Source organism: Lynx rufus, unplaced genomic scaffold, assembly GCF_022079265.1.
Source record: "Lynx rufus isolate CCGP_SWC_20201006 ecotype Redwood Valley unplaced genomic scaffold, mLynRuf1.p SCAF_26, whole genome shotgun sequence".
Lineage (NCBI taxonomy): Eukaryota > Metazoa > Chordata > Mammalia > Carnivora > Felidae > Lynx > Lynx rufus.
Window position 1 is genome coordinate 6,828,749 of NW_025814841.1, and position 12,661 is coordinate 6,841,409.

A 12,661-nucleotide genomic window follows, 5' to 3' on the forward strand; every position below is an offset into this window, starting at 1 on the left:
CTCCCTGTCTCTATGTCCCTCCCCCACTTGTGCTTTCTGTCTGTCTCTCAAAAGTAAATAAATAAACATTAAAAAAATAAAAAATAACTTGACCATCTTTTGACATGCTGGAAATGCTTTTGTAGGCTGACCTTTTAGAAATTTTATACAGAGAACAGATCCAACTTTTATTTTCTCCAGAGGAAACAAGTACATGTGACTTAGAAAACAGCAGGTTTTGTGTATAGGGAACCATCATGAGTAAACCATGTTTCAGTGGAAGTTGTAATTCATAACTAGTGGTAAGTTGTATCTGTTAGAATAGACATTCATAAAAGTGTTCTGGGAGTTTGAAAGTACCTTGAGCTGAGAGTTTGCTCTTTTTTAAATTATTCTTCCTAACCATAAAATTGATCTAGATAGATTTTAATGCTGTGTAATTCAGTATAAACTTCTGCTATACCAGACATTGTTATGATACTAAGATTTTTGATGGAGTTTTAAGGGAATCAATAAAAACGTTCTCTCAAACCTTCATTCAGAACCAAGTTGATATGACAGGAGACATGTCAGCTCTCTCTACTAATTAGTTAACTAAAGAATGTGGCTTTAGATGTGCAGCCAGAATAGCTTACTTACACTTCACTCCTAAGTAAGACTGACTTCTCCAAATAGTCTGGGCAGTTCTCAACAACTGTAAGCCTCCCCTGGAGCATGTAGTGGAAAGCACAACAGAATTCGTCCTATGTAGGAAGTAAGCAGCTTCTGAAAGAGGGAACCAGGAGATGAGCCTCACATTACCTAGACACTCTCCCAAATATATTAAGCAAGTTACTCCTTTTCCATAAAATATTAGTAACTTTTAGCAAGTGGAAACATGAGCCTGTTGATTTTGATACAAAATTTTACTTTTCCCCTTATCTGGATCAAATAGTTTGGGTATTTGTGATTATGTTTTCTTTGTTCTCTAAAGGTTGTGTTAAAATTTACCTTTGGGGCAAAAAATGTATCTTTGATTCCTAGATAATCGTTCTTCTTTTTTCTCATTTTTTAATATTTTTATTGGGGACTATTATATCTTTCTTAGGATTACATTTCACGTGAAATATATCTATTGTTCTTTTTACTTGTTCCTTCATGAGGAATTTGCTATAGACAGACTATACTATCCTAGCTGGTATCCCTACTTCCTAAGTGTGATCATTAGTGTAATTTGTAGAACTCTAGTACTGCGAAACTCTACCAGGAAATAGACATCATGGTGAAATAAATTCTGGAAATCACTGTCTACTGATCATTGATATGTTAAAAAATTTTTTTTAGAAAATCCTAGGATTAACAAAGAAAAAAAATGAAAAAGTAATTCTGCTTAGCATTTTCCTAACTTGACCATTGAGTACTTGTTAGTATAGACCTCCTGTTAGCAATTCAGTGAACAGAAAATATTTCTGGAAAGACTGCCCTATTCGAATCCCTTTGCACCTTTCCCATTTCTTCCTATCCCTTCACTCCTGCTAAATAGGGAGGCTTCAACATTTTAAGTAGGGGGGTGCCCGGGTGGCTCATTCAGTAAAGCGTCCAACCCTTGATTTCAGCTCGTCATGATCCCCTGGGTTTGTGAGTTCAAGTCCCACATCTGGCTCTGCACTCACAGTGCAGATCCTGCTTGGGATTCTCTCTCTCTCTCTCTCTCTCTCTCTCTCTCTCTCTCTCTCTGCCCCTGCTTGCATGCTTGCTCTCTCTTGCTCTCTCAAAATGGGTGAATAAACTTAAAAAAAAACATTTTAAGTAGAAAGAATAGAGATGGAAAGTAAGACTTGAGTTAAATAATGGATTGTAGAAGGAAATGGAGTATCTTTTAAACCAAGATGTGAATGCTGTTCAAGCCAAAGATGTTTAGTTAACTGGTATTATTCACTTATCTCTGACATCTGAGGGTGTTCTTTTCCCACATAACACTTAATGCATCAGAGCAGAGAGACTCCTGAAATTTTTCTTTAAAGGAAGCATTTTATATTTAGTTTTACCATTGGCTTCCATTATAATTTGAGAGCTGTTTTCCAATGGAAAAAAAGTTCAGCTCCCACACAATGAAAATGATCTTCAAAAGGCCTAACATTTTGCTTTCAAAAACATGTGAATGCTAGGTACATTTAATTCTTGCTGTATTATAGAATGTGCCTAACAAAGTTATTATTAGGACTGAATATGTATGAACACGAACACTTATATAGTAAGTACTCAATAACTGTTAACATAAGAAAAAACTGGTAGACTGCCTTAACTTTTAATCAAAATATACATTCATGAAAACAGAATTAGGAAAGATAAACTTATTTTTCTTTGTGATTTGAACAGATTGAATGGGACGTGAATGTTTAGTTCTGGGATTGGATTTCTTAGCTTTTCCTTTAAAAAAAATACTGAGAAGTAGCATAAAACAAGTTTGATATACTTTTTCTTATTACTTTATCTCTAATATTTGAGTACATACGTGCTATGAACAAATTCTTTCCCCCCATCTCCCTCCTTTCTCCCCACCTCTTTCTCTCCTCTCTCTCTCTCGCTCTCCCTGTATAAACACACACACAGTTTTATTTATGTATCACAACTCTTTTTAGTATTATATCCTAATTTTTGAGATGCATCTAACCTACATTTTCAACAAATGCCAAATGACCAGATGTCAAATTAATATTGCTCCAAGGCCAAAGTCAAATATCACTAATTATGGTGTGATGAACTTAGAGGATACAAAAGTAAATATAAAATTTTATATTTAAAAATTTTAAAAATTTTTGTAATGTTTATTTTATTTTCGAGAGAGAGAGAGAGCGCGAGCGCGTGAGCAGGAGAGAAGCAGAGAGGGAGGGAGACACAGAATCCGAAGCAGGCTCCAGGCTCTGGGCTGTCAGCACAGAGCCTGATGCAGGCTTGAACCCATGAACTGTGAGATCATGACCTGAGCCTAAGTCAGGCACTCAACTGACTGAGCCACCCAGGTGTCCCTAAAAAATTTTTTTTAATGTTTATTTATTTTTGAGAGAGACATGGCACAAATGGGAGAGGGGCAGAGAGAGAGGGAGACAGAATCTGAAGCAGGTTCCAGGCTCTGAGCTGTCAGCACAGAGCCCAACTCGGGCCTTGAACTCACGAGCTGTGGGATCATGACCAAAGTCGGATGTTCAGCTAACTGAGCCACCCAAGTGCCCCAATATAAAATTTTATTTAAAAAAATAATTTAAAAAATAATCAAATGTTAAGCGTTTGACATCATCCTGTAAGATACTAGTCTACATGTCAGCTGTTTAGTTTGCTCCTGATAATTATACTACATATTTAAAAAATTCTAAGTACAGATATTCAATACTTATAAGCAGTTATTTTCAACAAGCTTAAGTCTTTAGACTCAAAACTGTAAGGAATTTTCATCTTAAAGCAATTTATGAAGCTGTTTGAAGTTTGATTATTGAGAATAAAATGCGTTTTGAGATCTCAGTTTTCTTGCCATACCCTTTTGTGTTTTCATGGATATTGTATCAGATTTTGGAAATTCTCATGTCATGAAATTTTATTTTACTTTGTTTTTTAAAATGTTTATTTTTGAGAGACAGCACATGTGAAATTAGGGGAAGGGCAGAGAGGACAGGGTAGGGGACAAAGGATCCGAAGCAGGCTCTGTGCTGACAGCAGAAAGCCTGATGTGGGGCTCGAACTCATGAACCGTGAGATCACCAGCTGAGCCAAAGTTGGTTGCTTAACTGGCTGAGCCACCCATACACTGCATCTTGTCATGAAATTTTAAAATGGCAAAGTTGACATTCTGTTTTTCATTCTTCTTGTCAAAATGTGAAGAATTCTGTAATAAGGACTTTTTCTTAAAAGATTCATAGCTTAAATCATTAAAAAGTATGTCAATTCTTAAAGGTTTATTTAGTGATATAGTAGTATACTGAACAACTTTCAACCGAGGTTAGAATTACGATATAACCTAATTTCTTTTTTAAATTTAATTTTATTTATTTTAGAGTGCAAGCAGGGGAGAGGTGCAGAAGGAGAGAGAAGGAGAGTGAATCTTAAGCAGGCTCTATGTTCAGTGTGGAGTCCAACACCAGGCTTGATCCCACAACTGTGAGATAATGACCTATGCTGAAATCAAGAGTCAGATGCTTAACCGAGTGAGCCACCCAGGCGCCCTGATATAACCTAATTTCTGTTCATCTACCTCATATATTTTTTATAAATACTTATTTACTCAGAAAGGCTATATTCTTCCTAAATTCTGTTATAGCACTCTCAATGTTCATATTAACTGTAAATCTGTTTCCCTATTTAATTGTTTGAAAGTTCTTTAGTTTGTATCTAAATTTGGCTTTCACAGTCATCACTAATAATTATTGCATTTTATTTTTCCAACATTATGTACATTTATACTTAAGTTGTCCAGTAAAATTTCACCATATAAAGCCATAAGATTTTTATTCTGTCTAGAATGCCTACTAATGGTTATTTTACAATGAATATTCAGATACTAATAATCCAAAATGACATACATTATTTATATTGCTGTAGAAAGGATAGTAACTTGTATGATCACATGGTCATTAATCAAACACAGGTGCAGAGATACTAGAAATATCACTGAAGTGGTGAATTGCTTATTTGGCATTCTGAAGATCAAAGCTAAAGCTGAAGTTGATTTTGGGTGACTACTGAGCCTAAGCCAAACTTCTTGAGTCCCTGTTATATTTTTGGGAAAACTTAGTTGTAGGGAGATGATGTAATTTACATGAAACTATTCAGTAATAGGGGGTAGAAGTGGAATTTGGACCAGGTAACCTAAATTTTTCTTCTGCCTTTATAATTGTGACTGGCCTTAAAAAAGTCGGTCTTAGCATCATTGTCCCCTGCATACACACAGAGATTTCCCTGTGTCCCTTTTCTTCCTTCCTTCAAGAAAAGCTAGGTTAGAAAAGAGTTTTAGAAGAGAAGGTCATTTCCTTTTCACTGAAATTACTACCTTAAAGACTACTTAGGGTTATAATTTGTAGAAGAGAAAGTGTAGAGTCTTTGAGGACTTTTTTCTTTTTATTGAGAATGCAATGAATAAGCCCTCAGGAAATTAAACTTTGCTAAATTACCTGACGCTGATACATAAATTACCTTTGAGTTAGTCATGCTTGGACATATTTATGATAGTGGTAATTGCAGAATTGGTCTATCAAAAATAAAATGGAATTTAAGATGTAAAATTTAAGTTTAAAGGGTAAGATATAAGATATTAAGGAAACAAAGGGTCCAAAAGTGGAGGAACTTCTTGACTATTAAAACTTTACAATTTTGTAGATTATTTTGAAATTTAATAAAAATCTCAGTGACAGTTACTGTTTAAATTTTACTGCCAATAACAAAAGGAACCCTGGAAACTCCCCTAAGTTTCCAGGCAAAAGGAAATGTTTGATATTTACAAAGCTTCTTATATATATTTTTTTTTAATTTTTTTTAACATTTATTTATTTTTGAGACAGCGTGAACAGGGGAGGGTCAGAGAAAGAAGGAGACACAGAATCTGAAACAGGCTCCGGGCTCTGAGCTGTCAGCACAGAGCCCGACGCGGGGCTCGAACCCACGGACTGCGAGATCATGACCTGAGCTGAAGTCGGACGCCCAACCGACTGAGCCACCCAGGTGCCCCAAAAGCTTCTTATATATAAATAAGACTTGTTTGTGTCTCTTTCAAAGAGAACCAGAATCCCCTAAACATTTTTTTTATTGTAAACTTTTATTGAGATAATTATAGATTCATGTGTAATTATAAGAAATAATAGAGAAATCCTGTGTATCCTTCACAGTTTGCCCCAGTGGTACCATTTTACAAAGCTATAAGACAACATCACAACCAGGATATTGGCATTGATATAATCTACCAATCTTAAATTCCCCCAGTTTTACTTGTACTTACTGGTGTGTGTATGTATATTTAGTCATATACCTGTTGTTCTTTTATAAATACATCCACCTGTATCACACCCTGTTGGCTCCTCTACCCCATCCCTTAACCTGTGGCCACCTCTAGTCAGTTTTCCATTTTCTAAAACTTTGTCATTTCAAAAATGTATAAATGGAATCATACAGTATATATAACTTTGAGACGGACTTTTTTCATTCAGCATAATTCCCCAGAGATTTATGAGAGTTGTTAAGTGTATCAGTAGTTTCTTTTTGTTCTCCAGTAGCAGTCCATGGTATGTATGCACCCCAGTTTGTTTAACCATTGATTGACCTGTTGAAGAATGACATCTAAACTGTTTCTGGTTTTTGGCTGTTACAAATAAAGCTGCTATAGACATTTGTGTACTTGTTTGAACATAAGTTTTCATTTTTCTGGGATAAATGTCCAAGAGTGCCCAGAATTTATTTTAAATAAGAAATTATTAAAGTGCCAAAAATACTGGGGGGTGCTCAGTCGGTTAAGCATCTGACTTCGGCTCAGGTCATGATCTCACGGCTCATGGGTTTGAGCCCCGTGTCAGGCCCTGTGCTGACAGTTCAGAGCCTGGAGCCTGCTTTGGATTCTATATCTCCTTCTCAGCCCTCCCCTGCTCACGTGCGCACTCGCTCTGTCCGTCTCTCTCTCTCAAAAATAAACATGAAAGTGACAAAAATATTAACTTAGAGAATAGGTATTGGGGCAAGTCATAAATCTACTATTCTCAGTCTTTTATCTTAAGTGGAAAAAAATTTTTTTTGCTTGAGAATTCAAGTTTATGTACTTTTTGGTAGGACATCGGCACCAAAGAGCACTTTCAGCATGTGCCTTAGAAACATTAATATGAGAATTTATGCATAAATACTAGATAATCACAAAACTTATGAATTGGCAGTTTGCCATTCACTTATAGGTATAGCTCATTCACAGTCATTATATTTTAAATAGGTTATATTTTTGTTTTTCTGATTTTCAAAGTAAGTAATTATAAAAATCAGAAATGTATAGGGGTGCCTATAGGGCTTAGTCGGTTAAGTGTCCAACTTTAGCTCAGGTCATGATGTCACAAGTCGTGAGTTTGAGCCCCACATGGGGCTCTGTGCTGACAGCTCAGAGTGTGAAGCCTGCTTTGGATTCTGTGTCTCCCTCTCTCTCTGCCCCTCCCCCGCGTAAAAATAAATAAACATTAAAAAAAAATTTTAAGTCAGAAATGTATAAATATATAAAACAGAAAATTAGAACTCTAATACCAGCAAAACGGCTGTCAAGATTTTTGGTGTATTTCCTTCTAGTGTTTTCTGTGTGCATATTATACTAATTTAATAGAATTTTTATAAAATTGGGATTAAGTTAACTATATAGTTTGCCATCTTAGTTAACAATGGAACTTTAAAAATGTTTTGAACCATTTGTATGTCTTCATTTATGAATTGTTCACTTTCCCCCCCCTTTTATATTGATGAGATAGAGTTTATGACTGTTTGGTCATGCATAAATAGAAAACAGGAATAGCATTGAAGTTGGCTAATTGTTTTACTTAATATTTCTTCTTTTATGTCACATTTTAAATCGTTTTTATTCTTCTTTGAAGATACGCTGTGATAGCATTTGGATGTGCTAGCTGTCCAAAATTAACTTGTGGGCGAGAAGGCTGTGGAACAGAGTTTTGCTACCACTGTAAACAAATTTGGCACCCCAATCAGACCTGTGATGCTGCTCGGCAAGAGAGAGCCCAGAGTTTACGTCTGAGAACTATACGTTCTTCATCCATTAGTTATAGTCAAGAATCTGGAGCAGCAGGTACTTATGTCTAACTTTTCTAATAAGATACTTGACACATACAGAGCACTATAGTTATCTTAATAAAAAATGCAGCATTCAGTTCCTGTTATTACCTTTTCTCCCTTCAGTTTTTGAAAGTGTTTTATGTGTTGGCATTTCTGTCTCAGAAGCACTCAATCTTTGCTGTGGAAGAAAATGGTACTGAGGTTGGAAAGATTTTATTGTAAAAAAGTGAAGTGCCGTGATGACTTGCATAACTGATAGCTAAGGATGTCTGAAATTGTAATTTATAAAGGTGTATTATGCAAAGCTTAGCAAAGATTTTTAATAAAATATTAAGTTTGAATATATTACCTTTAGATTATTTCTAATTGTGTAAATATCACAAAGTTACAGGTTTAAAATGGTATTTATTTTTTGAATTCTTTCATTTACATGTTTTGTGAAATACTACATCTTTTATTTACAGATGTCTCTTCTGATTTTGTGATCAAGGATTCAGATCATACCTTAGTGGGGAGGACACTAAGAATTTTGTGTCTTTGGCTAAGAATTTAAAAATTACCTGGGGATATGTACACGAACAATGTATGCATCTTCTAAATCTCAAAAATTTAAAAAAAAAACATTTTTTTTAATGTTTATTTTTGAGGGAGAGAGAGCATCAGTGGGGAAGGGGCAGAGAGAGAGGGAGACACAGAATCCAAAGCAGGCTCCACACTCTGAGCTGTCAGCACAGAGCCTGACGTTTTGAGCGGGGCTCGAACTCACGAACCACGAGATCATTACCTGAGCCGAAGTTGGACGCTTAATGGACTGAGCCACCCAGGCGCCCCTAAAAAATTTTTCTGAATCTCTTAATGTTCTTTGAGTAAAAATTCCAAAAATTAATATTTCCCATTTACAAAATTTCATTGTTTATTGGGATTTTTAGGAAAAATACTTTTAGAAAAATAGTTTTTTTTAGAAAAATACTTTTCTCACTAATTATAAAATGGAAAAACTTGGAAAGTACAGACATTTGTCAAGAAAATGATTTACATTCCTACCAGCAGTGTATTATTGAGATAGTCATATACTTAATGCTATCAGAAAAAAGTCTTATTCAGTAGTTAAAGTTGAATTTTAAATTAAACATTTAAAATGATATAAACTTGAAAGTCAACATTTAATATTTTATATAATGTACACAGATTTTCATGCTTGTTTGCTGATTGACTTGTTTCTGCTTACTCTCCTGAAGATTTGGGGTGGAACTCAAAGGTATTAATAATGAATTGTAGGTGTGGGTCCAGAAGCAATTCAGAGAGGACCTGATATATGTAAACTGTACCCTGTAGAGTCCGCTGTAGCCATTGAATGGTCCACTTGGAAATGATATTCCTCTTTTTTAAATGTAGGGATGGGTGTTTATTGGTTATAGGACACATGACATACTGAGTCACAGACTTGACCCTGGAATCAGTGTCTCTGGATATGAATTGTAGCTTCTCCACTAATTCTCTGTGCAACCCTGAGCAAGTTGTCTCAGCTATAAAATGAAGATATTAATAATACTTATGTCTATAAGGTTGAAACATTTCCTGACACATAGTAGGTGCTCTGGCTGTTAGAGGTGGAGAAACTAGAGAAACCAGTCACCTGCTAGAGATTTGCATTTGTTATTGATTTTAAAATAAACATCATGATTTAGTCATCCAAATAAATGTTGATCTTACAGTATTCACCATGGGGGATTTTATGTTGTTGTTTTTTTTTCAGCAGTGCTACCCTGGAACACCTTATTGGTCATAACCTTTAGATCCTAATACAGCCACTTAAACTATCTTCTTAATGTCAGTTTGATTTTTGGAAATGACCAGAAGTTCCTTTGGAGCTAAGTTTAACCACTAGAATATCATACCAAGTTGAATCACCGGTTTGGGATATATCCAAAGTAAAATGTGACTGTCTGATCATGGGAATGATTTTTTTTTTTTTTGAAATTTATTTATTTTGAGAGAGAGGTAGTGCAAGGGAGGGAGGGGCAGAGAGAATCTCAAGCAGGGATCTCTCAAGGGAGAGAGAGAATCTCAAGCAGGCTGTGCACTGTTAGTGCAGAGCCCATTGTGGGTCACGAAGTCACAAGCCATGAGACACATGACCGGAGTCAAAATCAAGAATTGGTTGCATAACCGACTGAACCACCCAGGTGCTCTCGAGAGTGATTTTCTTTATATTAAGTTGCTTTGAAAGTAATTATGAAAGAAAAACTTCCCAAATGATTTGAGCCAAATAGTAGCATTGTTGGAATAAATATAGCTTCCCAAGGTGATTATTTTAAAAAGTTCATTTGGAATTTTTCCATATTTCAAAAATCTTATAATTCTGAAAATTTAAGTACATGCCTTTTTACTTTCAGTGCTCTAAAAATCAGAACTCTCAGGACAAATGTTTATGTGATAGTTTCTTTTGATATAATCTATCAACTTGAACTTGGCTGCTCATTGACTGGCGGGGGGAAGAGGGAAGGAAACTACCATCTGAAATGGTTTTATTAATTCCCATTATTCCAGATATCTTGGTATTTTTTGTCTCCCATTATCATGATTCTTTGAAAAATTGGCTGTACTTTTAAAGATTGCTTGACATAACGATAATAATCAGTTGACTATTCCTTATGAGTGAGTTGAAGATAAGTAAGAGTGCTGTATTGTGATTATATTTGTCTTTAAACTGTGACAGTATTGCATCTACATGAGACACTTCCTTATAGCTACTAGGGAGTTTATGCACTTGGAGTTCACATTTTAAATAACTGTATTTTTCACTTTTATTACTATATTTTCCCCCTTTATTAAAAATACATTTAATTGGTTTTCCACTCCCCTATCTACTACTGTCCCCTGTGTACTATTCCCTAATGCTACCACCCCAAGAGATAACCACTGTTAACATTTTGTTGTAAGTCCTTACAGGTACTATGGTGGGGGGTGGGAACATTTTTAAACAAATTTTGAGATTTGACAAATTTGACAAATTGTATAGTGTTTTGTAACCTGTTATTTTTTTTTCTTAATATGACAGTAGGCCAGCCCATATTTTAACAGCAAATAGAAATATGATTTAAAAAAAAAACCACAAAACTTTGTCAAACCCACCTTAAATACAAACAGGAAACTTTTAACATAAAGCAGCTGTGGATTAATTGATGCTCAGGGAATGGGGCATCAGTTGACCATCTAATCAGTAAAATAGCTCTATTTAGGATTTTTGCATTTTGAGAGAAAAATATGTACACAGTGAATTTTTTTCTAATTTGTTTTAAGAAAAGAGACAAAGACAAAACAGCCTTTTGTAGATAAGTACACAGTGAAAACATGCACATCTATAAGGAGACCTCAAAAAAAATCCCTTATGGTGTTCATTCTCTAACATGTAATCTAAGCGTATTGAAAAGCTGTTTTGTGTTTTTAGAACATAAGAATGAATGAGGATGTCCCCTTTCATTTTGTTCTGAATGTATCAGAGCCAAAGTCAAGTGTCTTTACTCCCACCTCTAATTGAGATATTTACTACTTGAGTATACTCTGGAATGAGGAAGTTTATCAATTAATATGCCAGTTAAGCAGATAGTATTAGTATTTCTTTAATTTGATGTACTAGACATTATATCACCTATAAAAGTTAGCTTTTTAAAATTTATGCTCCAGTGTTAAAAGTATTTTAATGCAGACTTTATGTCCTTTGGATCATTGAAATCATGACTTACGGATATTTTTAATTTTTATATTCTTGATCTGGCTGCATAGAGTTACCAGTTTGCTCAAAATTGTTTGAATTGTTAAAATACTAATTGTGAGCATTGATGAGTTCTTAAGTTAAAAACCAGCTTTGGCTCTTAAAGAAGCAGTAAGGAAAGCTGAATTCACTGTAAAATATGACCATAAAACTTTTAGAAAGGAAACTAGAATATAGTTTAATGCTTATCATGTAAGAAAATGGAACAAATACTTGAATTCAATGGCTAGTACCATGCATATCTTTTCTTAACTGTGTATAGTTAGAAAATATACCTCACTACTAATAATAGAAAATAATTTACTGGTTGCTCTTAGGTGCCAAAGTTCAAAATAGTTGTGTAATTTGAGATAACTTGTATTCTATGTTAGTGATTCCAAAAGTTATGTACCATTTGATTTTAACTTAGCACCTGTGTGCATTGTAACCATATTACTGTGCATTATCCAGAAACAGCATTTGAATAAATGAATAAAAAAAAGGACAAAGATAACTATTCTGTAGTATAAAGAATATCTACATTTTAATAAAGTAGAGATGGTTAGAAAAGTTTTAGAATATCAAGTGCCACTCAGAGAAGACAGCTATGAGGTAGGAACAAAGACAAACTTTATGTAGTTTGCAGTTTGCCCAGGGCTGTCCTTGGTTCTCCTTTCTTTTTATTATTTTGTCACTGTTTGTTCTCATTGTTCTGTTTGAAAATGTTTACAATTTGAAAATTTAATATAAAGTATGTTCCTTTCTTCAGTTAACAATCTGATATGTTAAGATTTTTTTGGCATTGCTGCAATTGATTATCTACTAAAATTGTTATTTTTAGACCAGTTTTATGTACTAAACAAACAGGTCTCTCTGTTTTCCTGATAGCTGATGATATAAAGCCATGTCCACGATGTGCTGCTTATATAATAAAGATGAATGATGGGAGCTGTAATCACATGACATGTGCTGTCTGTGGTTGTGAGTTTTGTTGGTTATGTATGAAAGAAATCTCAGATTTACATTATTTAAGGTAAGTTTATAGTAGGAGCTAGCTATTTAGTCTGTGGCCATACCACCCTGAATATGCCCAATCATGTCCGATATGGGAAGCTAAGCAGGATCAGGCCTGGTTAGTACTTGGGTGGGAAG

At 34.7% G+C, this 12,661-nt stretch overlaps 1 protein-coding gene across 3 annotated transcripts in view; it reads left to right on the top strand.

The window, feature by feature from the left end:
- The window catches only part of RNF19A (ring finger protein 19A, RBR E3 ubiquitin protein ligase), a 56,611-nt gene that overhangs the window by 30,570 nt on the left and 13,380 nt on the right, over positions 1-12,661 (top strand). For all 3 annotated transcript variants that reach the window (XM_047088873.1, XM_047088874.1, XM_047088875.1), the window contains exons 3-4: positions 7,560-7,768; positions 12,398-12,542. In XM_047088873.1, coding sequence (XP_046944829.1) covers positions 7,560-7,768; positions 12,398-12,542 — 354 coding nt within the window. The remainder of the gene's footprint in view (positions 1-7,559; positions 7,769-12,397; positions 12,543-12,661) is intronic.